The 21,558-nt window shown below is 41.9% G+C and overlaps 1 protein-coding gene across 1 annotated transcript; it reads left to right on the forward strand.

The window, feature by feature from the left end:
* Nucleotides 1-12,987: 12,987 nt before the first annotated feature.
* On the forward strand, nt 12,988-14,428 carry LOC144533565 (uncharacterized). Its single transcript, XM_078275009.1, has 4 exons — nt 12,988-13,236; nt 13,316-13,371; nt 13,449-13,637; nt 13,804-14,428. Exons 1-4 carry the CDS (start codon nt 13,211-13,213, stop codon nt 14,415-14,417), a joined length of 885 nt encoding a protein of 294 aa, XP_078131135.1. The 5' UTR covers nt 12,988-13,210; the 3' UTR covers nt 14,418-14,428.
* Nucleotides 14,429-21,558: the final 7,130 nt, after the last annotated feature.

Raw genomic sequence — 21,558 nt, forward strand, 5'->3', positions numbered from 1 at the left:
TAAGTGTGTGAGAAGAGAGGAATAACTTTTTTTTGTCTATTCTGTGGAAGCCATAATTAGACCTTTGACTTTGATTCCCAGCCAACCTCATATTTGATGAACGCGTACTTACTTTACAGAGAAAACATTAAGCACATTTACCTTCAGAAGAAATTTAAAGATGATCCCATGCCGGGGTGTTTTCATCTTTCTTTAACTGTGTGTCTCTCTTATTGCGAATAAGCCCAGGATCAATTTTAATCTTCTCTTGTTTCATTTTAGTATCCCACAATTATCATGTTATGGTCAAATTATCATCGTGATTTACAAACTGAGCTTTGCTGTTGAGGGGCCAAGTGAGCTTAGAGGTGCGACTTTTATTCCATTTATTGTAAAGCGCAGCCCCCACGCATTTTATGGCTAAAACCTTGATCCCCTTGAGATTGCAACTCTGCAGTATCCAATCCTCATGGTCGATCCCTTTCCAAACTTGAATAAATTGTCGTCGTGGGACTGTAATCTTAAGGAAAATAGGTTGCAGTCATCACAACTAAGGCTGGTGTGCTATTTTTCAATACAGGTGAGCTCATTAAAGCTTTAGTCAAAATATACAAAAAGAATATATATATATATATATATATATATATATATATATATATATATATATATATATATATATAAAAAATATAAATATATATATATATATATATATATATATTTTTTTGCCATCTAATCTATTTTTGATGTTTTTATTAGATATGTGCTCTTGGTTAAGTGAATCAGTTTCCCCTTCTTCTAAGCCACCAAATTAAATACTTCCACTTTTTTTTTTAATTAAAAATAACTTCTTTAGCTGCTGTTAAAATAATGTCGGGGGTGTAATGTCATGCAACCTTTTGTCTGTGCTCACAGTTTAAAGAACAGGCCTGTCTGTCACTGTCAGACAAACTGGTGGAGCCGCTTTTGTGCCACGGGAAGGCGGACGTGTAAATGGACTAACATGCTGTAACACACTCTCACAGACATGAGAAAGGTGTACTTTTTCAGACAATAATGTGATGACGTGTATAAGCAACTTTCTGTTATATCAGAGGAAGATTTTAACATTATTACTGTTCATCTTTAATTGACTAGACTTGCAAGACTTGGAAGTAATTTTTCCACAAAGGCTCTTAAATAAAGTGAGATATTGATGTGAATGTTAATGTACTTATACAGTATATGTTGTTGCTGCAAATTGTTGAGACATACAGTGCAGCAATGCTATAATGCTATAACATGATTATTTAGAGACTGTCCAAAAAGCTAAGCTCATGCTGAATCTTTTCAGAGGGTGACGCTAGCAAATCTTTGCAATTAACTTTCCTATTGATGTTTAATATGGCAAGCATACTCCGGTGTTAGCATGGCAGGAATCGAGTTAGTCATTAGCATGTGTTTGTTTTCAAATATCAGCTAAGGCCATTTTTTTTTTTAAAGAAAGGACTCCAAAATCAAATATACCACTTAAACAGCATTCAATGTGCTTGAAAGTGTCTTTCATAGAAAGATGAGAAACTTTGTGACATGCTAAGGTCGAAGGACAACTTGATAATTTAAGGAGGGCAAAGATTTCTGTTTTCATCAAAAGAAAGCGTTCCACATAAAAGAAAGAGAAGGCCTTTGGGCATTGTCAACAATCTTGATTAGAAACTCCACTTTAGTCTTAAAGCTTTTCTAGTCATGGCCAGGACAAAATATGTCACAATCCTCTTCAGTATACACATTGTTCAAATAATTACCCTGTGAAGGACAAACAACCAGCATGTTAAAAGGCATCACTATTCAGGTGCAATCACTGGCAGGGTCTTTCTTCTTCTTTGCTGTTGTTGTAGAAGGCCATACTGTATGATGTCAGAGTGCCTCTTTGCAAAAGTAAGAATTGAATATGGAGTGATTTGCCAAACAGCAGCATGAGAGCGTCTGTGGGCTTAAACACTCTTTAATCCGAGCTCCTGCTGCCATGATCAACACTTTAAGATACATAAGAAGCACATTTTTCACCGGTGTAATGTTATTGTTTCATATAGGGCGCGTTAATGTAAACTTCTGCAAAACACTGTATCCGTCAGTATTGGGGAAATGTGACACCCTTTAATAACACCATCCTTCTGGTTGTCAATCATACTGTCATAAATATGAAATTTGTCACATGTGCTCAGTTTTTTTTTAATTGATATGCATAGTTAATGAGCTGCTTTCTGTCAGACAGCAGTACAATGCCAGCTTGCTGAACTAAACAAAATCACCATGCATGGATGAGTGCCATATTGTATTGTGTATTATCATTACGCTCACTTGAAGTCAAGGTTTAACCACCCACAGAGGTTAAATACTGGTGACCCCCCCTCCAGTCAGTAGAACTGTTAAAGCCTGAAGGATGAAAAGTCCCCAAGAATGCACAGCAAGTCCAACTGCCTTGACTTGACGTGACAGATAGGCTGTCGCCATAACCACAGGGGATAGCAAGCAACTACTATGTTCCTTTTTTTTTATTAAGGCTATGCCCTTCTTGTTTTACACTTCGGTTGATGCGGTCCAATGTGTGTCGGATGTAGTTCCGTTCACATACCATACAATGGTGGAGCAACAAAAACACACCGTCCTTGTCTTATACAAAATTTGGTTCCGCATTACGTGCATCAATCTATATACCATATCTTATATGATGTAACACCACATATCACGCTGTTGAGTTACACTAAATCACAGCGAAGGGAATTCCTTCGCCTCGACAGCCTATACCTCACATATATGTGCACACTGTTCTTACCTCATAGGATGCTCAGAAATTTCCACCGCCTCGAGTAGCCTACATTCTGTAACTTCCTAAAGCAGAGTGCAAAAGGTCAGACATAGAAACAAACCAAAAAACACACAGACTGAGTCACAAAGACATAGTGTGACATTTTTGGAAATACGTTATTCAGAAGATTGATACCACTTTCACGTCTTCACGATAACTATGAAGCCACAGGCAGAAGCTGGTTAGCTTAGTTTAGCTTAAAGGCTGGAAACAGGGGGAAGCAGCTAGCCTGGCTCCAAAAGTAACACAATCTGCCTACCAGCACCTCTAAAGCTCACTAATTAACACGTATATCTCATTTGTTTACTCTGCAGGAGTTATGTTGTCACCATGAGGTTGCCAGGCATCCTGCAGAGACTCCAGGAAGTAACTGCTCCTAACCAAATTATAGAATAAAACCACAACCTGTACACTTTGGTTTTTGTACAGATTAAACAAGCAAAATATACAGTGTTAACTAGTGTGCTTTAGAGGTACAGGTTGGCAGATTTTGCTACCTTCAGACAGAGCCAGGCTAGCAGTTTCCCGCTGTTTCCAGTCTTCGTGCTAAGCTAAGCTACCTGCGCGCTGACTGTAGCTTCATATTTATTGTACACACATGAATGTGGTATCAATATTCTCATCTAACTCTCGCCAAGAAAGAGAATAATCTAATTTCCTAAAATGCCAAACTCCTTTAATGACATACTGGTGTATTGATAAGATCTACTTTTCTTTTGACACATCCTTGTCTGTCTGACTGATTCATGCATATGGGCTAGAGGAGAGCGGTTAAAGCTAAGGGTTACAGATATTTAATTTAATATGACATTTGAAAATATTCAATGTTATAATCTTTTTTTCCCCCAGAAAGAATTTCTCCAACATTGATTGTACCATGAAGATTAATTAATTCGATGCCTCCACTTATGATATGTCTAACATAAAACCTGTGGTGCTGAGGCTGCAGGGTGGCTTTGGTCAACATGCTGATGCCACATCCCTCCTCTAAAAACTGGCTGAGTATACAGAAATGAGCCCCAAAGCTGTCTTAATATCTACTAAATATTGTGAATTTAAAAGAAAAACTGCTCTGGGTCTTTAAGTGATATCCTACAACTAAATAACAGCGAGAGAGTCAGGGTGACTATGCAGACGTAAAGTTTAATACCCACACTCTGTCTGCCAAAACAGGAAAAGCAAGGGTAGAAAAAGGACACATTTTTTGGCAGCCCTTCATCAAAAGCATAAAGCAGTGGCCACAAGGGGAGAAGTAAACAGATTAGAAAAGCTATTGACATTTCCACGTTGCAAGGAAAGGGTGTCGAATGGCAGCGAGGATGATAAGGTGTACAGGCATTCGGTCCCCCCTCTCATGTTTTATGTATCTGTGATCACAACTGATCGTGAGAGAAATTAATCAATAACAATGCCGTCGGGATGTGTGGATGACACATGCCACTGCCCACCCCCACCACCACCTTGTGCCGCTCCCCCTCCTTCTTTCAACACCCCTTGCCACACTCCTCCATTCTCCACCCTCCTTCATTTTCCTCACCCCATCCATTTTGATTCAGGGGCCTGTTGTTCGCCCACATCTAGGTGAGGGATTTTTACATCCCCGGCGTGCTTGGAGGAACTCCATATGGCCGGGATCAAAGGTGTTGCTGGGTGCATGGTTCTGCTTGGTTGCCAGCCACCGCCGTTAATTAGAAAACAAGATCAGAGGCGGTATTAAAATCCAATTAAGCCCGTATGAACAGATTGCCAAGTGATGTTCACTAATGCATTACTGAGCACCATGCAAATTTTAGTGGCAGCATTTGGCTTTATGTTACGTGTTTGTGTCATTAAGTGTGTGTGTGTATTTGGGAGTGTCTCTGAGTGTGTGCGGAAGTGTGTCTGTGCACGTGTCACTTGCTGGCTATCTAAGGCTCTGTGACATTGCCTGATCTTTTCCTTGATACACAGCTCTAATCTCATATAAACAATCAGCTAAAGCTCCACTGAGCAACAACACCTATACACACGATAAGATTGGATGATATTGCTTCTTACAATCAAAGCATAATTGAGAATGCTGAATTATTGATCCATCATAATTGAGTTCTCTTTATTTGATTTGTATGAGAAACTAATATGATGCACAGAAAATCCAACAGATTTAGATAAATTGCCTGAGAGTATTCAGGTTTGATACAAAGAGCTATATAGCCTTTTCTATTTGGTCTACACTGGCCACTCAAAGACATAAATTACAAGAGGGACAGGAGTATTCCATTTACATCATTTTAAAATTTGAGATGGCTGTCAGCAGATATAATTAAATCATGTTAAGGAATTGGATGAGGCATATTAAAATGCGTACATAAAATCATTCTGCACAATAAGTGCCAATTTAGTCCACGGGTTTCATTCGCCACAGCAGACAGACAGGGCATCTGTACCAAAGACTGACAAGTGGATGCAGCTGGTGGCCTATGGCCCGAAGCCTTCACATTATCACAGACGAGGGCTGTTAATGTTGGGCTGAATGGATCCCCTTTTGAGATACAAAATAGCATTCTGATTAGAAAGCCAGGAAATACACATCTGAAGTGCCGGAAATTGTCACAATGCAGAACTACGGCACATTTGGCACAGTCTCAAGCTGGGTATAGAGGGGTAAGATGTTAATGAAGGGATGTGCCACTATCAAACACATTTAGATTTCTCATATAGCTGTGCAGTTTATCCGTTTCTTCAGGATATGTTCTTCAGGTCATGGGTTGGGTCAGAGTTTTCTTTGTTATATGTGACAAATATAAATATAAAATGTTTTAGGTGTGCACGTAGGTGTGTAGTTAAAATGTTTTTGAGATCTAATGTTAACTCTTCCAGAGGAGCCACACAATAGGCCTCTTGGCTTCATGGCTGCGCCAGGACTTTACATCTTTCTTTATGTTTTAACCTGTCAAAATTCTGTTGTTGGAACAGTGGAGGCAGGGGCGGAATGGGACCAAAAAAATCTAGCGGGAAATTGTGTAGACCACTTACTGCCAAGCTAACTTATGCCACAGCCGGCCAAATTGAGAAAAGGAAAGCCACTGACCTACCTTACAGGTAACATGGCTGCTGCTATGTTAAGTCACTTAACATAGCAGCAGCCAAGGGAAGTTACTCATTTTAAAACTAGGAACATCTGCCAACCACTGAAGGACAAATTCAAGAGCCACTCAATAGTAAACCATTAATTTGTCTTTTAATTTACCACGAGCTACTTTCACATTTCACAAGCTTTTGGCTGGCTGGTAGCTGGTGCTAATTCCCATCTGTGCCTAGCTGTGACATTAGGTGCTTAGCAAAGTTAGCTTATTTCACCTGTAGTATCTTTACTCGTTGATGTCCGAAACATGTCTGTTATTTTGGAGCATTTCGCTGCCTCCTCCTCCATAATTAAAAAAAAAATACAAGTCAGACCTTCTCAGCGCCACCTTTCTCTTTTCTTTTATGACTTTCCATCATTAGACTCAAACACTGTCTGTTAACGTTACCAATAGACTTCCAAACGTGATGAGGAAAAAAAGAAGTGTTTGATGGCTTTACGTCATGGGCCGACCAGGGCTATGCCATTTGGGGAGGGGCCGCTCACTGATCCCCCTATATTTCTGAAAATCCTAGACATGGTTGTGACCTGCACTTCGTTAGTGCTTCCTGATTAGCCTGTGTTTGTATTGAAACAAGAGTCTGCTGCGGCATGCCGTATACGGGTTGAGCAGAGGCTGCACAGTTTGACCAGATGGTGTTGCTAAGAACTTGCAATGTATAACTATTATCAGACCGGCCCTCGCGGCCTCAAAACACTACCGGCCCACGGGGAAAACTCTCACGATTGCCACTCCGCTACTGAGTGGAGGGACCACTGGCAAGACACTCTCTACATAAGGGACAACTACTGTCCCAGCACTCAGCAGGTCAAGACGATCCCCACAAAGCACTAATGGTGGTGCAGCGACTGGACAAAACCAGCCCGACAGAGGAGTTGGTGTACAACCTTTTTACTCAACGCTAGCCTGAGAACTACACCAGGAAAGACCAATAGCTGTCCTTCCCCCGAAAAAACAACCTTATAAGTCGTTTTTTCATGCAGCAATTACAACCCATATTTACGTTTTATTGTTAGGCAGCGCCCTCTAGGAGGCAGGAAGCAGGAAGTAAGGTGACGAAGTATAAGAGCGACAAACTCTGCATAAGAAGGTAGGTTGGGGTGGTGGATGGGTCAAACAAACAGGACTTTTAACCAGGAGACCAGGCATAGTGTCCTGTTTGAAAATAAAAGTAAATGGCAAGTTTTTTCAACTTTACTGAACAAACGGAACTACCGGTATGTCACTTTCTGTGTCACGTGTGTAACCAGAAGTGAAGTAACTAAGTACTATTTGTGCCTAAACCTAACCCCACTGTGACCATTTTACAACGTTAATGACGTGTTTAAAACTGTGACCGTTGCGTTTAGGTATGGGGACAAAAAACGCTCCTGTTCGGTCGTATTTGCTGCCACCGCTAGGGGCGCTAATTTATGAAACACTTACACCGGGAACACACCGCAGGCGTTAAGTGTCACGTAGCGTAGATACGTGCCTGATCGTGCACCTGACCTTTCACACCAGACGTGAATTTCTACGCGCCGGTCACAAAGCGATCCTTCTCCTCTCGGCTCTCTCTCTCCGATAGAAAGAGACAGAATGAGTGAGGAAAACTGGCAATTGTAGCGTGTGTGTATGTGTGTGTGTGTGTGTGTGTGTGTGTGTGTGTGTGTGTGTGTGTGTGTGTCACTCTCTCTCTGTCCGTCCGACGGTCTCTCCCTGTGTGCCTGATCGTGTGTCTCGCTGTGAGTAGTCAAGACAGCCGTAATCACCATGAACCTAGGTGTTTTATTTTGAAATGTGCTTTATTTTTGTAAAGAATCCGGCTGCACTGTGGTCTTCCTGTATGTGATTACTTGCCTGGCTTGACACATACGCTCGCATATCGCGTAAAAAATAGAGGAGACGCCGAAACTATCGCTGCAGCGTGTGCGCATACGCGGACGCTACGCCAAAATAAAAATAGCTGCGCTACGCTGCTATACGCGATGCTTACACCTGCGGTGTGTCCCTGGTGTTATGGGTCGTATTAGAGGGTAGTAATCAACTACCAAGAACTGACCTTGGGCCCTGCCCAAACATGAAATTATAAGTGTATCTTAGGACACAACATGTTACCAAAGGTTTAATTGTCTATCTAGGCACAGCTTTGATGCTTTAGGAAACATTTCTCATTTTTCATTTCATTGAAGAGAACTCATAATAAAGCCATATGCATTTAAAGAAGCAGGCACATTTATTTGTCAAACAAATATATATATATATTTGAATACTATTCCATTTAGGAGTGCCAGCTCCAGATCTCTGGTATTGTACAAATTGAAATCATTAGGTGCATCAATTCATCATTACTTGTGCTTTTCCTGCTACAACAAATCAAAATTTGCACTGTGAAAATGTCTGTGTCTAAAGTTGAACTTTAAAAGTGCATACAATTACCTTGAGTAGGTGTTTAGAATAATGGCCATTGGTCATATGAAATCAACTGTACAACTTGGTGCTTTCATGGCCCTTTTACCCCCTGTGATGCATTGCTGATCTGTAATGTCAACTACCTCAGCTCAAGCATTAGAAAGACAGATGCCACATATCTATCTTCTGATGCAATGTATACATTAATTAAAAGCCATGCATTTTCGAACACGTCGGTGGGGGTGGGGGGGGGGGCACGAGTGCTGTAAAGGGGTGTCAGACTTTTTTTACTACACTGTGAATAAAGGGGGCATTCATAAACAAATCAAAAACGTCTCGGGCAGTCATGATCTATAGTTTGTTTTGAGCTGTGTCTTTAACAAGGATGAATCAATACCCAATCTGTTACAGTGACATTGCCTGATGTCATTAATGGACAGTGGGCATCCTAATTCATAAAACAAATCACCTCGGAAAGACTCTCCATTGATCTTTAATTAGAAGCAGCTGTTAATCACCTTTACGACTCTCCTCGGTGGCACTGTAATGGTTTCTGCAGTGAAGCCACAGCAGTTCTGTTCCAGCTAAAGAACAGCAGCATCAGCACGGTGTGTTTACCGTCTGTGTTTATGTACAGCATGCCGCGCTGTTAATGGATCCAACAAGAGAGAACAAGAGAATTACAAAGTCTTCTTATCTAACCCTGGCACTGTGACCTACCTAAAATCCTCTTTTTCTAATGGTCTTTTCAGGCATAGGGACAAACAATGACCCACAGGAGAGAAATGGCAATTACCTCCAGTAAGGCAGCCACTTCACACACCTGTCACAACACAGATGAACCCATCATAAAAGGCCGGTGGAGAGGGACAAAAACGAGGAAGCTTTCCCTCAGTGACCCTTCAGTTTTCACAGTCTCTCCTCTTTTTCAGCTCAACTATTAAGACATAAAGGGGTCAGTCCCCAGACAGCTCCATCCTTCATCCCTCCCTCACACACTCATCTTTGACATAAACCCTTGCAGTGGTCTCTTATTGGTAGCCATAGAGCATTGAAATCAGGATTATAATTGAACTTTTTTGTTTTTACCTTGAGAAAATGGCTTCCAGATTCTGGATTTAGTCAATGATCACTTTCTTTTGTGATTTTCCTGAGTGGGAAGGTCTCTTTTCATTATTTTAATGATCAAACATAATTCCTTAATGTTAACTGACTGCATTATAACCATACATAGTTTCACCGAAATCTTTAAAACGGAAGATCAGTTTGAGACGTAAAAGACAGGGCAAATCATTTAATCGTTTGAGTGATCTGAAGCAGTGCTCCAAAAAATATCGCATGAAGCGCAGCAAAAAAAAAAAAAAAAAAAATGAATACACATTTTGCCATATGTTGCGATTTGGCATCTAGCGTCCTCCCGTGCGATTTGATGGGAAGGTGGAATCTGGTTTGACTTAACCATGTGGCACATACAGGCCTAAACAAACATGTATTTCAGATGTCTGGTTCTAAAAACCAGATAAAAAAACAGCGGCTATATGAGGAAATAATTTGCTCATAAAATTCATAGATCTTTGTACTTGAGTGTGATTCCTTCAAGTGATTTATGGCTCCCTCTTAAGATAATGAAACAGAAATAAAATCCCATGGGGAAAAGATCTAAGTTTTATTTACAGTCGTTCACATCAGTGTGATTTTCTTTGATGAGATTTGGTCATTTATTGTCAAATTTACTCATTTATCTGTCTAACCTCACACACTCAATTTGATGTGCACAAAGAACAGCAGATCCTTTATTCTCAGCAGAAATTCCTCACATTTGAATACCTTTGTGGTATGAAAACCATATCATTAAGTACACCGCAGAAATAGAGAAGGCATCAGATTCCATTACCATGTACAACTGCTTAACTCTTGACTTTTTTTTTTCTTCCAGAATTCGCAGGATGTGTACAGACCAGTGTTTTAAATCTACCCCCAGCAAGAGCAAACGACCCAATTGCCTTGTGATTAACGTACAATAAAAGAATGTGATGGCTTAAAGAAGCAGCAGGAAAAGCTGCCCAGTGAAAGATGGGTGTATGGCGCACTCTATAATTAAGCCAGTCTGCACTTGATGAAAGTAGATCACACTGGCGGGCCACGGCTTCACAGCCAGTTTGTTTTTACGACATAATTACAGTCCAAATCAAATGAGAAGATTTAATATTGCACCACGACGATCATGTGCCCAATGCCAACAATGACACTGACCCCCCTGAGGCGAGGTGTGCGTGTGTGTGTGTGTGTGTGTGTGTGCGTGTGTGTGTGTGTGTGTGTGTGTGTGTGTGTGTGTGTGTGTGTGCGTGTGCGCGCACGGGCAGGTCGGGCGTCAGGAAGCCGACAGCAGAGATGCTTCCCCACCGCAGTAGCTATGTACCTGTGTCTGGGCCCCTCTGGGAGGTCTGACACCAATGGAATTACGCTGACAGTGGGACAGAGGCTAGGGAGGAGAGAAAAGAGTTTGTGAAATAAAAAGAGAGGGAAGGTGAAGCGCAAAGGGAGGGAGAAGGAGCTATGAGGAGGAGAGTTTACCTGGAAGGAATCAATCAAGTAGAAGCAGGCGAGGGAGAGGAAACAGAGAACAAAGGACTGAGGAATGAAAATAGATACAAGTGAGGTTATGACAGTCGGAGCAAGTGAAGAAGAGACTGAAAGCAGCAGACTTAAATACGCAGACAGCGAGGGTGTGGCTGTAGTGCAAAGATAAATAAATGTTTTGCTTGACTGTGTCTCCATGGCGAGATGACGGCCAGTGTTAAGGAGGGCTTGTGAAGTCACAACCCACGGAGTTGTTTTAGTAATAGAAACCGGATCAGTTGAAGACAAATCAGTGTTAAAGTGGATCACATCAGGTGTCTTCACAGTCAAGCCAGGACACTCATCCGTTGTATTGTTTTCAAATGCAGAAGAGTTTAAAGAAAACTATAATGTCAAACAATGGACTCTAGTTTTCCTGCAGTTAAAGATTTTGAATATATAGGGAGGCAATTATAGCGACAATTTCTGTTCTGACTAAAACCTCCCACCAAATGATTTGTGTTTTTCTTCCCTGAGAAAAACATTCTGCCATGTTTAAAAAAAAAACAATAACTGCTTAACAATTAAATGAAAGATTTACTAAAATATGTATTAAAATGATCTACCTCAATAACTGTATTGCAGTATGGGCAGGTGTTATGTATATATATGTATACTAATATATATATATATATATATATATATATATATATATATATATTAGGGCTGTCAAACGATTAAAAAAATTTAATCGCGATTAATCGCTGAAGTACTATAGTTAATCGCATGTTTTATCACAATTAAAATTCTATTATTTTGCATTTCAGAACAGTTTTTAGGTACTTAATAACAATGGAAAGCAATTCTTACCAGTGTATCTTGATTGGGAATCAAATGAATGCAAAGAAAGTTACTTTATGAACTTGACTATTATTTATTTACTGTAAACAAATGTGTGAATATGTCATTATTGCACAATTCCTCCAAGTACCTAACTAAAACACCACAGCAATTGACTGAGATGTAACATTGCTTATACAGTACAAACAAAATGGTCCAAAAACCAGATGCCACAGCAGGACATTTAACCTTTACATTTTTAACAAGGATTGAGCTGTAACACTAACAACCACCGTTAAGGCAAACGAGTGCAAAGTCCAGCCAGAGTCAATATAGTGTTTAGTAACTCCTAAATAATTGTGATTACTCACTGACGTCCAGTGATCACTGGTTAATGAGACATCGTTTGCACTTGGCAGCAGTTCCAGTTTAGCTGTTTTCTCCGTGTCATACAGGCTGTGTATGGTGAAACTACTGTCCCCCTCGATGGCAGTGTATAAGACGGGTCAGAACATGCCAACCGTAGTACATCTTTAAGACCCGAGTCCTCTACGATGCTGACAGGTCTGCTCTTAGTTGCCACCCATTTCGCAAGAGCTGTAGTAATTTTTTGGGATTTGGTTTCATCCACAGGTCGGCAAGTAGCACTCTCCAAAATACTGCTTTGCCTGAGCCCGCTAGCATCAACCTGAGTCACGTTAATATGCTTAGCTCGTAGGTGGTAGCTCCAGCTTGACGTACTTCGGTGATATTTTAATTTTAATTTATTTTTTAAAAGAAAAGCGCCATTCAGAAGTGTGTTGCTGCCGTCTTTCTCCATGCCGGCAGCCTGCCTACATTCTGCAGCAGAAGATGTGTTATGAAGAAGTACGGCAGCGCCAAAGGGTCAAAATAGTAGCCGTTAAGGCACGACGCAAAGCCGAGTGAAGTGTAAAATAAAAAAATCGCATGCCGGCATGCGATTAATGCGATTAAAAAAAAAGTATCACATTGCATCGGCCCTTAATCGCATCGCGATTAACGCGTTAACGCTGACAGCCCTATATATATACATATATATATATATATATTTATATTTAAATACATACTATACATACTATATTTCAAAAAGTAAGTCATTTCTAACCATTCAGAAATACAGAAGTGTGTGTATGGATCCTGCTTGGGCATGTTCAATGAGATTAATAAATGAAAAAGAGAAACACCAGAATAACAAGGAAGACAGAAACAAAAACTAAGGAGGATGTGTTGTGTGAGGATTGTAATCTAAAGCACCTAATGTAGAAATGGGCAACATAATACTTGAAGAAAATTAGACAACTGGACCAGTTCTGATCCACCTTAATCAGGATTCAATTGCTAGCAGCTGTGTGTCGTTAACTGGCTATGTTCTGATTGGTCAGGGCAGGTCACCTGTAGCACTTATAAACCTTTCACAGGCTCCCAGTGGCACCTGAGCTGTTCATTCAACATGATGGCTGTTTGGTGCATGTCAGGGTGAGTGCCACTTTGTTTTTGATGTTTTGACTGATTTGTGTTAAATAGTTGTACTTATGCTTTGTCTGCTTCTCAATAGGGCTTTGCTCCTTGTTCTGCTGACTGGTTTGAGTTACAGTTACCCTATGAAGCAAGGTAAAGTATCATTACTATCCACATTTTAAAAGTTTAATTGTTTAAAAGCCTTTCCTGATTATCTGTACTTCCTACAGTTGGTGCAAACCCTGCTTCTGCTGGCTCTAACTGGCTGTTGCTTTCTGATGGATTTGCCCCTTCTCGTTCTTGGGCTGCCTCTAAAACTGTCTCAAATCCAGCTCAGTCCAGTTTTCAGAATGCACCAGCACCTCCAGGATATGCTCAAGGCTCTTCTGCAGGCCCAGCTCCCCCTGCCTCTAAACAAGGTAACTAATGCTAATGTGACTTAGCTCAAGTTTAGCTAGTTTAGTTGTCAGTCTCTAAATGTCTGAACTGATGTGGGTAGTGATGCGCATGTTTAGGAAAGGAACCTTGCTGTTAACTTCATTGCCTTATTCTACTTGCTAACATCACTTTTACTTCTGCTCCTAGGGATTTCCTGGGATGTTGCACCTCCCAGTCCCTTTTCTGCTGGAGCATCCACAGGACCTAGCACTCAGCAGTTTGCCTCCAGTGGATCTGTCCCTCAACCACTTGGCCTTAGCATTGTGAGCCAGCCTGACGCTTCTCTTCCACAGTACCGGGCAGGTGAACTGATCCAGGAACAGAGAAGCTTTGAGCAAGGCAACTCTGAATCTGAGACCGAAGAGCAAGGTTCCTTACTACCACCTCCTCCTGTTATTTATGCTGCACCACCTCCACAAGGCTTTAATGGCAGACCTGTGCTATCAGGCCTGGCCCCTTATCCTTACCCAAATCCTTATCCTTACTATGACTACATGTTCCTGACTGGCCAGTATCCTCCAGGCACGTATACTTACGCCAGCAACAGCTTAGAGCAGGGGAGGGACAGCTGGGAGGAAGCTCGCTACACAAAGGACAACTATCCCAGCACTCAGCAGGCCGAGAACATCCCTTATAAACATCGGACCGTCAGGCAGGCGAGTATTGGGAGCGCTAGTCATGGTCAGAGTGGCGCAGCGACTGGACAACAGCAGCTCTACAGTGGAGTTGGTGTACAAGGTTCTTACTCGCAGCTGGGCTGACAACGCCGGGGAGAGCCAAGATCATTCATGTGAAAGGTACTGTTCTGTGCTTCACAGTAAAAAAATATCTCCAAAGCTTGAGATTAACAAGTTTCCTTTTCTGTCTTTCAGGTTGGCTACTGGGTGAATCTGTAAAGATCTGTCAATAAAAATCTTAACCTGTATATATTTGCCCTAGTTTTCAATGTTCATTTCAAAGTGAAATACCAAATGGGCGCAGGGTTTAATTTGACGGCTGTTATGACAGAATTCCAGCCATAGAACACTAACGCACTGAGCAAAGATCTAAAAACCTATGCAAGTGGCAACAGAACTGACTTTTAGCACTCCATGTCAATAGGGTTTCCTCCTTTCCTGAGCAAAGTACAGGGGTGACATGCTATGGAAACTACTTTATTGGAAAGTATCAACTCTGCCAAGCTTAATCTGACAAGTGGGTATGTACTGTTGCCTGTGCTTTTGCATGTTTCTTTCACAATGTTTGCTGTGCATAGAAATAACGAGTCCAAGCAGGCATGTCTACCCGAGTGGCGCTATCAATGCTACTGAAAGGAGCATTGGGACATAACATTTAGCCCATGTTGTGACTGCCAGTTAAGATGGGCTTGTGCACTTACAACCCACTTGATCATCAGTTCAGTGTTGGGTGGCTCACATGAGGTACATCAGTTCTCCTAAATTGCATCCCTTGCTCCTCCCTCATGCCTTCGTCTGTCCCACTGAGGAAGCATAGAGACTCCAAGTTTTAGAGAGATGAAATGTCCTTTCCTTGGAAGAGTAGCCTGAATTTGTCAGCTGTATGGGTGGAGTTGGCAACTCTTTCAGCTGCACTTCTGGGAAGGAATAAGAGCTTTAGGAGGGCCACAACAAATTACAGTTCAGCCGAGGAGCTATCAAATAACGGAACTGAGATAGCATGTCCATTCACTAATCAGTCTTACCGTTCGAAAGAGTTAAGAGGAAACATAATTGTCAAACAATGAATTCAAGTAAGGAATTTTCTCAACTAGAGGGGAGCAATTATAGCAACCATAAGTTGTCATTTCTGTTTTGAGATGAGTACCATTTTTGATGCTTGATGACATGGTTACGCTGTAAATGACCAAAACCTCCCACAGTGGCTTTTCCTCCCTCTGAAAAGTCAGCGTTTCCTGTCCTTTAGTTACACGCTCGACATGACCACAAAGCCTTTGTTCCTTTGGGTCAGATTCTCCCAGAAGAGAGAATCTTCCCAAGCCACAGCTGTTGAGTGACCACGCTCAACCACACTGCTCTCTCTGTCCTGACCACCCTTTTAAATTGCTCTCCATCCATTCCTTTTTTTTTTTTTTCTTCCCCCCCCCCCTTTCCCAAGAGCAGCCAGCTGGGCCGGATTTACTATGGTCTGTGTCGCAGGGCCAAGCCCAGTCTGCTTGCTGGGCGGGCAGCGCCATTTGACTGGGTACTGGTCAGGGCCGGTAGATTAGTAACTGGATATCTACAGAGGCCAGAGGGGCCTGAGCCCTGTGATACAGGGGAAAGTCGGGTCTCTGCGGTGGCCTTGTGGTTCTGTGGCCCAGGATGGGAATCGCAATCCCTGCTGACATCCTGTTCCCAGAGGACGTGGTTTTACGCCAAACCCATCTCCCGCGACTGTCTGACTGCAAGGCCTCTGCCCAGTGCTTTCTGGTGAAGAGAATACAGCACCTCCTTACCGCTGGCGCTGGAGGACACTTTTCTCCCACGGAGCTGGGCACACAGGAGGGGGCCTTCTCCTAAACAATCTTAAAGAGCTTTTTAACCTCATGTCACATAGAAGTGGCCAGAATGGTCACGAGCACACATTTGTGTGGCCTCTGATTATATGGCGTACCCTTTTAAAGAAAATGGACTGTTCCGTATAAGGCTTTGCCAAAATAAGTTTTATGAGACGCTTGAGGTTGTGATATGATTTGTAATTTTGCAAGACAAATACACAACTTTATTCTGCAGCATGTCAGTTTGATAACAAAAATGTGTAATGCCCTACAAATTGCCTCCTCTGTTTAAAATAAGAGAAAATAACTTGAAATGTTTTTTTTCATTTTACCTTTTTTGAATCAAACATCTGCAGCCACTAACAGTTTGCAGAAAGTCATGTTATTGCAATTGTTACGTTAATAGTTTTACCATTGCTAGGATAAGAGCTGTGGGAATGTGGCACTCAACATGCACATTTCTGTTGACCAGAAAACAAGAATCATCAACATGGCACCCAGATGTCAGCCTTCAGGCGCACACATAAAGTTACGATCAGATCCTTCCTGCAAACACCAAATCCTCTGTGTAAGATGATGTTTGAAGGGTTGGTCAGAATATTTTGATGCAATACCCATTTTAATATTGAACAATGCATAATGTGACACTGGAACACTTCAGGGTCGTGTGTGTGGCAAGAGCTGGCAACCATCGAGTTTTCCGCCCGATTTGTCTCACAAACCCACCGCCTTCTGCACAAGCCTTATTTCCTTTCTTCACTCCTGTATCTCCGCTCTATCGTGTCTCTTCTCCTGCTTCTCTTTGGGCTAACACACACACAGTTTCTGTTATGCTATCCAATGGCCTAGAGGCTCAAGCAAGGACAGGCTTGACTGCCGTTGGCCTGATATCAAGAAATACCTGATGGGTCCCAACACTCATGCCAGGACTCATTTATGAAGCATGAGGCTGTCATCAGCTACATTCAGTAATAAAAGCTGTGAGTCACACTCATTTGTATTGTTTTCAGAAAAACAAGGGAGTTGTACAAGCGGTCATCTGCAAAGTAAAATTTTTTTTTAAAACAATGCACTGGTATAGTGGCACAATGTGCAATATTTGTCATTCTGAGCAAGATTCACTACCTACCATCTATGTCTTGTCTTGCCCCGAGAACGTTAACTGCAAGCTAGCTAGATTCCTCACTGACAACATTTATTTCAACCATAAAACATCAACTACGAGACCTTTAAAACATCACACTTCCAACATCCACTGCTGTTTGCATTCCCTCCAACGACTGAAAAATACTGATCTGTTATCTGGCTTAAAAGTCTATGGACATTTGAGTGTTAGAAAATGTGACTTTGTAGCTGCTGATTAAAACATTAAAAAGGTATATAATAAGTAATAACACTTATTTCATGCATTTCCAACACTGGTTTAAAAAAAATAAAAAGTTTTGAATTTGTTGAGCAACAACTCGTTTGAGGCCTTGAGGCTGTATCTCAGAAACCAACTTCACACAAGACAGCATCAGTGTGAATGCAGTAGTTTTAAAGTTATCATGTACAGTGTTTCTGTCTCTTCCAGCCCTGTCTCCTAAAAACTATTGTGGCAGCATGAGGGGGGGGGGGGGCGCGCACACGTTGGGGCGCAACACGCACTTAACACAGAACAGAGGAAATTATGTCTAGGACGAATCAGACCCAAAAACACCAACAACGCCACCCTGGGAATTTCACCCAGAGAATGATTTTACCATTAACTCCAATGTTACCAATACAATTAAGGACACAGGTTGGTATACAGTTAGTGAGAGACGTGGTTCAGTTTAAAAAGACAAGAATATTTTATTTATTATATAGTATTTAAAAAAAATAAAAAAAACACATTCATTCCTACGGGAAGGGGACATTATAATCGTTGCTGAGGCTTACCAGTGGAGGAGAAGGGGGTCACAGGGGTAGTGAGGGATCCCAGGGAGAGTCACCCGTGAACAGACACTCGCACAACAGTGAACAAAGCAATAGAAATTGGGGTAGACAGCACAGCACACAGGAAGGGGATACCGCCACCCGTACACCAGCAGCACCACCACCACCTTCGGCTCTCAGCAACTGAACACCGCGACAAAAAGGACACACTCGATTAAGGGGATTCACTCACAACGGAAAGAAAGAAAACCAATGGACTTATGATCAAAACAGAGATGGGGACTCAAGTCCGAGATTCGGACTCGAGTCGTACAAACAGCTGACTTCAGACATGACTTGCGACTCGACCCAAAAGACTTCAGACTCGAGCTTCAAGACTCATCAACATGTTTTCATGCAATTACTGCGTTACATTTAGCATATATTGTCACAGGTAACAAGCTAACCATCGCAAAGTCTTATAAGCTAATGCTGGAAACAGGCACATTGTATCTTTATAGTTAGTAGTTGCTCAGTGAGGCTCAGACATCCATGGCGCACAAGATCCATCTCCCCAGGAACAAACGCAGTGTCGGGTGGGCAAACTCATGTGATGCGTAATTGATCCCGTGGATGATTTGTAGGCTATTAAGTGAACAAGGTGTACCCGGTCCACCAAACACTGGGCCGTCTTGACTGTCTTAATTCTGCACATATTTCTCTTGCTGTAGTCCTATTTACTATTTCTCCTCCTCTGAGTCGGGTCTCCCTCGCACTGGACTCAGTTTCACTGAGCATACTAACACTTAGAAAATAAATGGCATTACATCAGTGAGTTCAAACTGCTTATTGTACATAATTTGGACTGACACTGAGATGCATGTTGTTCTGTAACTGGTGTGGCGCTGCCACTATTCTCTTGATTTCCACTTCCAGACATATTTGAGTGAAAGAGACGTTACATTTAGCATATATCGCCACAGATAACAAGCTAACCATCGCAAAGTGTTGCGCTAATGCTGGGAACAGGCACATTGTATCTTTATAGTTGTATCCATATGATGTGACAGACTTAGGTTAATATTTCACCAGGTCAGAGGGCTAGAGGGATGTGTTAAATAGATAGTTATCCTACAACTGATTTTAATACTCTACTGTATGGATGGTAGCTACAGGACATGCTTTGAATTCATAAGATTTAAAAATACAGTGTTAGGGACAGATTAGATGGCCAGAGACTTGACTTGGACTCGTGGCAAAAGACTTGGACTTCCAAAAAATGACTTGTGAACATCTCTGGATGAAAAACAAACCATCATCGTTCGAGCTATTACAAATTGCTTCGCATCAGTCAGGATTAGATCAAGAAAAAAACGAGACAAATCTGATAAACCCCCTAGGAGGAGTTCGACAGAATGTGCGTAAAAAACGCATACAGTTCAAAATGGCCAACTTCTGGTTGGGCGGGGCTAATGAAAGTAAATTGGAAATATGCCTGAAATGATGAGAGCAATGTGTGTAGCAAATTTCGTGAATATCGGAGCAACTATGCGCTATGGAGCCTGCTTAACACTCATGAACCAAATTGCCGTACAGTCTCGCAATGCTCACAGGTTTTGATGTGTGCGCCAAATTTTGTGAGTTTGAGTATATCGAGGGTGTCAAAAATGCAGTCAAAGGCTAAAACTAATTAGGCGGTGCTATAGAGCCACCATGCCATGCCCAAGTTTAAATGCGAAATCAGATCAAACATGGCTGGCTGCAAAATTTTGAGAATTTACGCGAATCCTAAAAACGTGTGCTCGTAAAATGAAAATGTACGCACAAAAATTATATATGTTCCTCAAGATTAGTACAATGTTCCTACCTTTCATCAGAACCATGGCATGCGTTAGGGGGCGCTATGGAGCCTGCTGGCCCCGTCCGAGCCCAATCACTACAGAACTTTGCAATTTTCACCAGGTCTGACATTTGTGCCAATTTTGGTGAGTTTAAGCATCCTCAGCCCCCTCAAAAAATTTTATCGCGCAGCAGAATAATAATCCTTACAACATAGGTTCCTCGCACTTTCAGTGCCACTTTCGTGCTCGGTTCCCAATAAATAAAACCTGTACCATTTGGCCTACTTACTGATCAATTAGCCTTTGTGTCGACCAGAAAGACAGCAGCAGTGGCAGCAAAAACTGTCCTGTCCTAGTGTCCTGAGGAGTGTCCCGGGACACTGTCCTGTGACAGTCAAACACTGTCTGGGAGTCACAGGACAGTGTCTGACTGTCCCGGGACACTCCTCAGGACACTACTAACAGGACAGGGCAGTTTTTGCTGCCACTGCTTCTCCAGAAAGAGCGAGCTTATAGCGTGCATGCAGCACGGCAATTATCTGTGACAGAACAGCTAATTAACACGTGTCCAGCCAAACATTTCTGCACCCAGAGGAGGGCAACTTATCGGTGTGATCCGTGATCGGCACGCGTTGAAAGGCGCGCGGGGGGGGGGGCGAACAAGACATCAACGAGCATACAGTGAATAGTAAATATAACAGCAGCAGATAACAGTAAAATTAGTGCGCAGACAGTACAGCCGCTACCTCACCTGTGCCGCAGCAGCGAGACAAACACTGAGTGAGCGACCCGGCAGTAGGCCTACAGCGCACCTCCGTCAACAAAGAGCAAGAGGGAGTCAGGAGGACTCCTATCCGTTTTTATAGAGTGCCCTGCGGCAGTGATTGATGAATAGAGTGCCAGGTAGTTACCACTAATCTCCTCCTGCTACACTACGTTCCCATTACTTTGCTTTTTGACTATCACAAAATAGCTTCTAATCAAAGAAGAACAGAAGACCGCTGTTAGCGTGTCCCGCGCGGAACCAAGAGTCAACTTACGTAAGCTACTTAACTTACGTCACAACGTTAGCTACATGTTACAAACTGCGACCGTTTCGTAACGTGCACCTTCCACAGGTCCAAGGATGTGTTGAAAGAAATGTAATCCGGGAGAAAATATTTCGAAACGTAATTGAGAATGGGGTTTAGTTGTATGGGAATGTATTTTTTAAGAGGCAGGGCTTCTCTTTTAGAACAAAGCAAGGATGCAGAATAAACACTTTTCTATTTTTGTGAATGAGTCAACACAAATTATTTCAAATATGCTCAAAAATGGTTAGAGGCGAGTCCTTGTTTTAGTGTGCAACCATATAAGGCGTATCACTGTCAATGGTCAAATTCTGGAAGAATTCTGGTTCATTAGTCTGCTTCAGGTACGGTATATAGCCTATGTTAGATGTTAAAAATGTGTATTGTTTAATAATCTTTAAACCTATACATTCCACAATATATGCAAAATAAATAGGAAGGGAAATACATTAGATTCAGTTTGGTTTGTGATGTTTTGGATAGTTTCTATTAATGGCATAACCTTTTAAGTTTAAATCCTGTGTGGGTCAGCCACTGTTGGCTGATAGTTGGCAGTTAAACAACGTTCCACACCCTAAAGCCAACATCAGATTGGGAG

This window comes from Sander vitreus, chromosome 18 (assembly GCF_031162955.1).
Source record: "Sander vitreus isolate 19-12246 chromosome 18, sanVit1, whole genome shotgun sequence".
Lineage (NCBI taxonomy): Eukaryota > Metazoa > Chordata > Actinopteri > Perciformes > Percidae > Sander > Sander vitreus.

What these genes read in the sequence shown, in the direction of transcription:
- LOC144533565 (XM_078275009.1), top strand. Translation starts at nt 13,211, where the DNA reads ATGATGGCTGTTTGGTGCATGTCAGG. An exon ending in GCTGTTTGGTGCATGTCAGG is followed by an intron (nt 13,237 to 13,315) that starts GTGAGTGCCACT and finishes GCTTCTCAATAG; the next exon opens with GGCTTTGCTCCTTGTTCTGC. An exon ending in CAGTTACCCTATGAAGCAAG is followed by an intron (nt 13,372 to 13,448) that starts GTAAAGTATCAT and finishes TACTTCCTACAG; the next exon opens with TTGGTGCAAACCCTGCTTCT.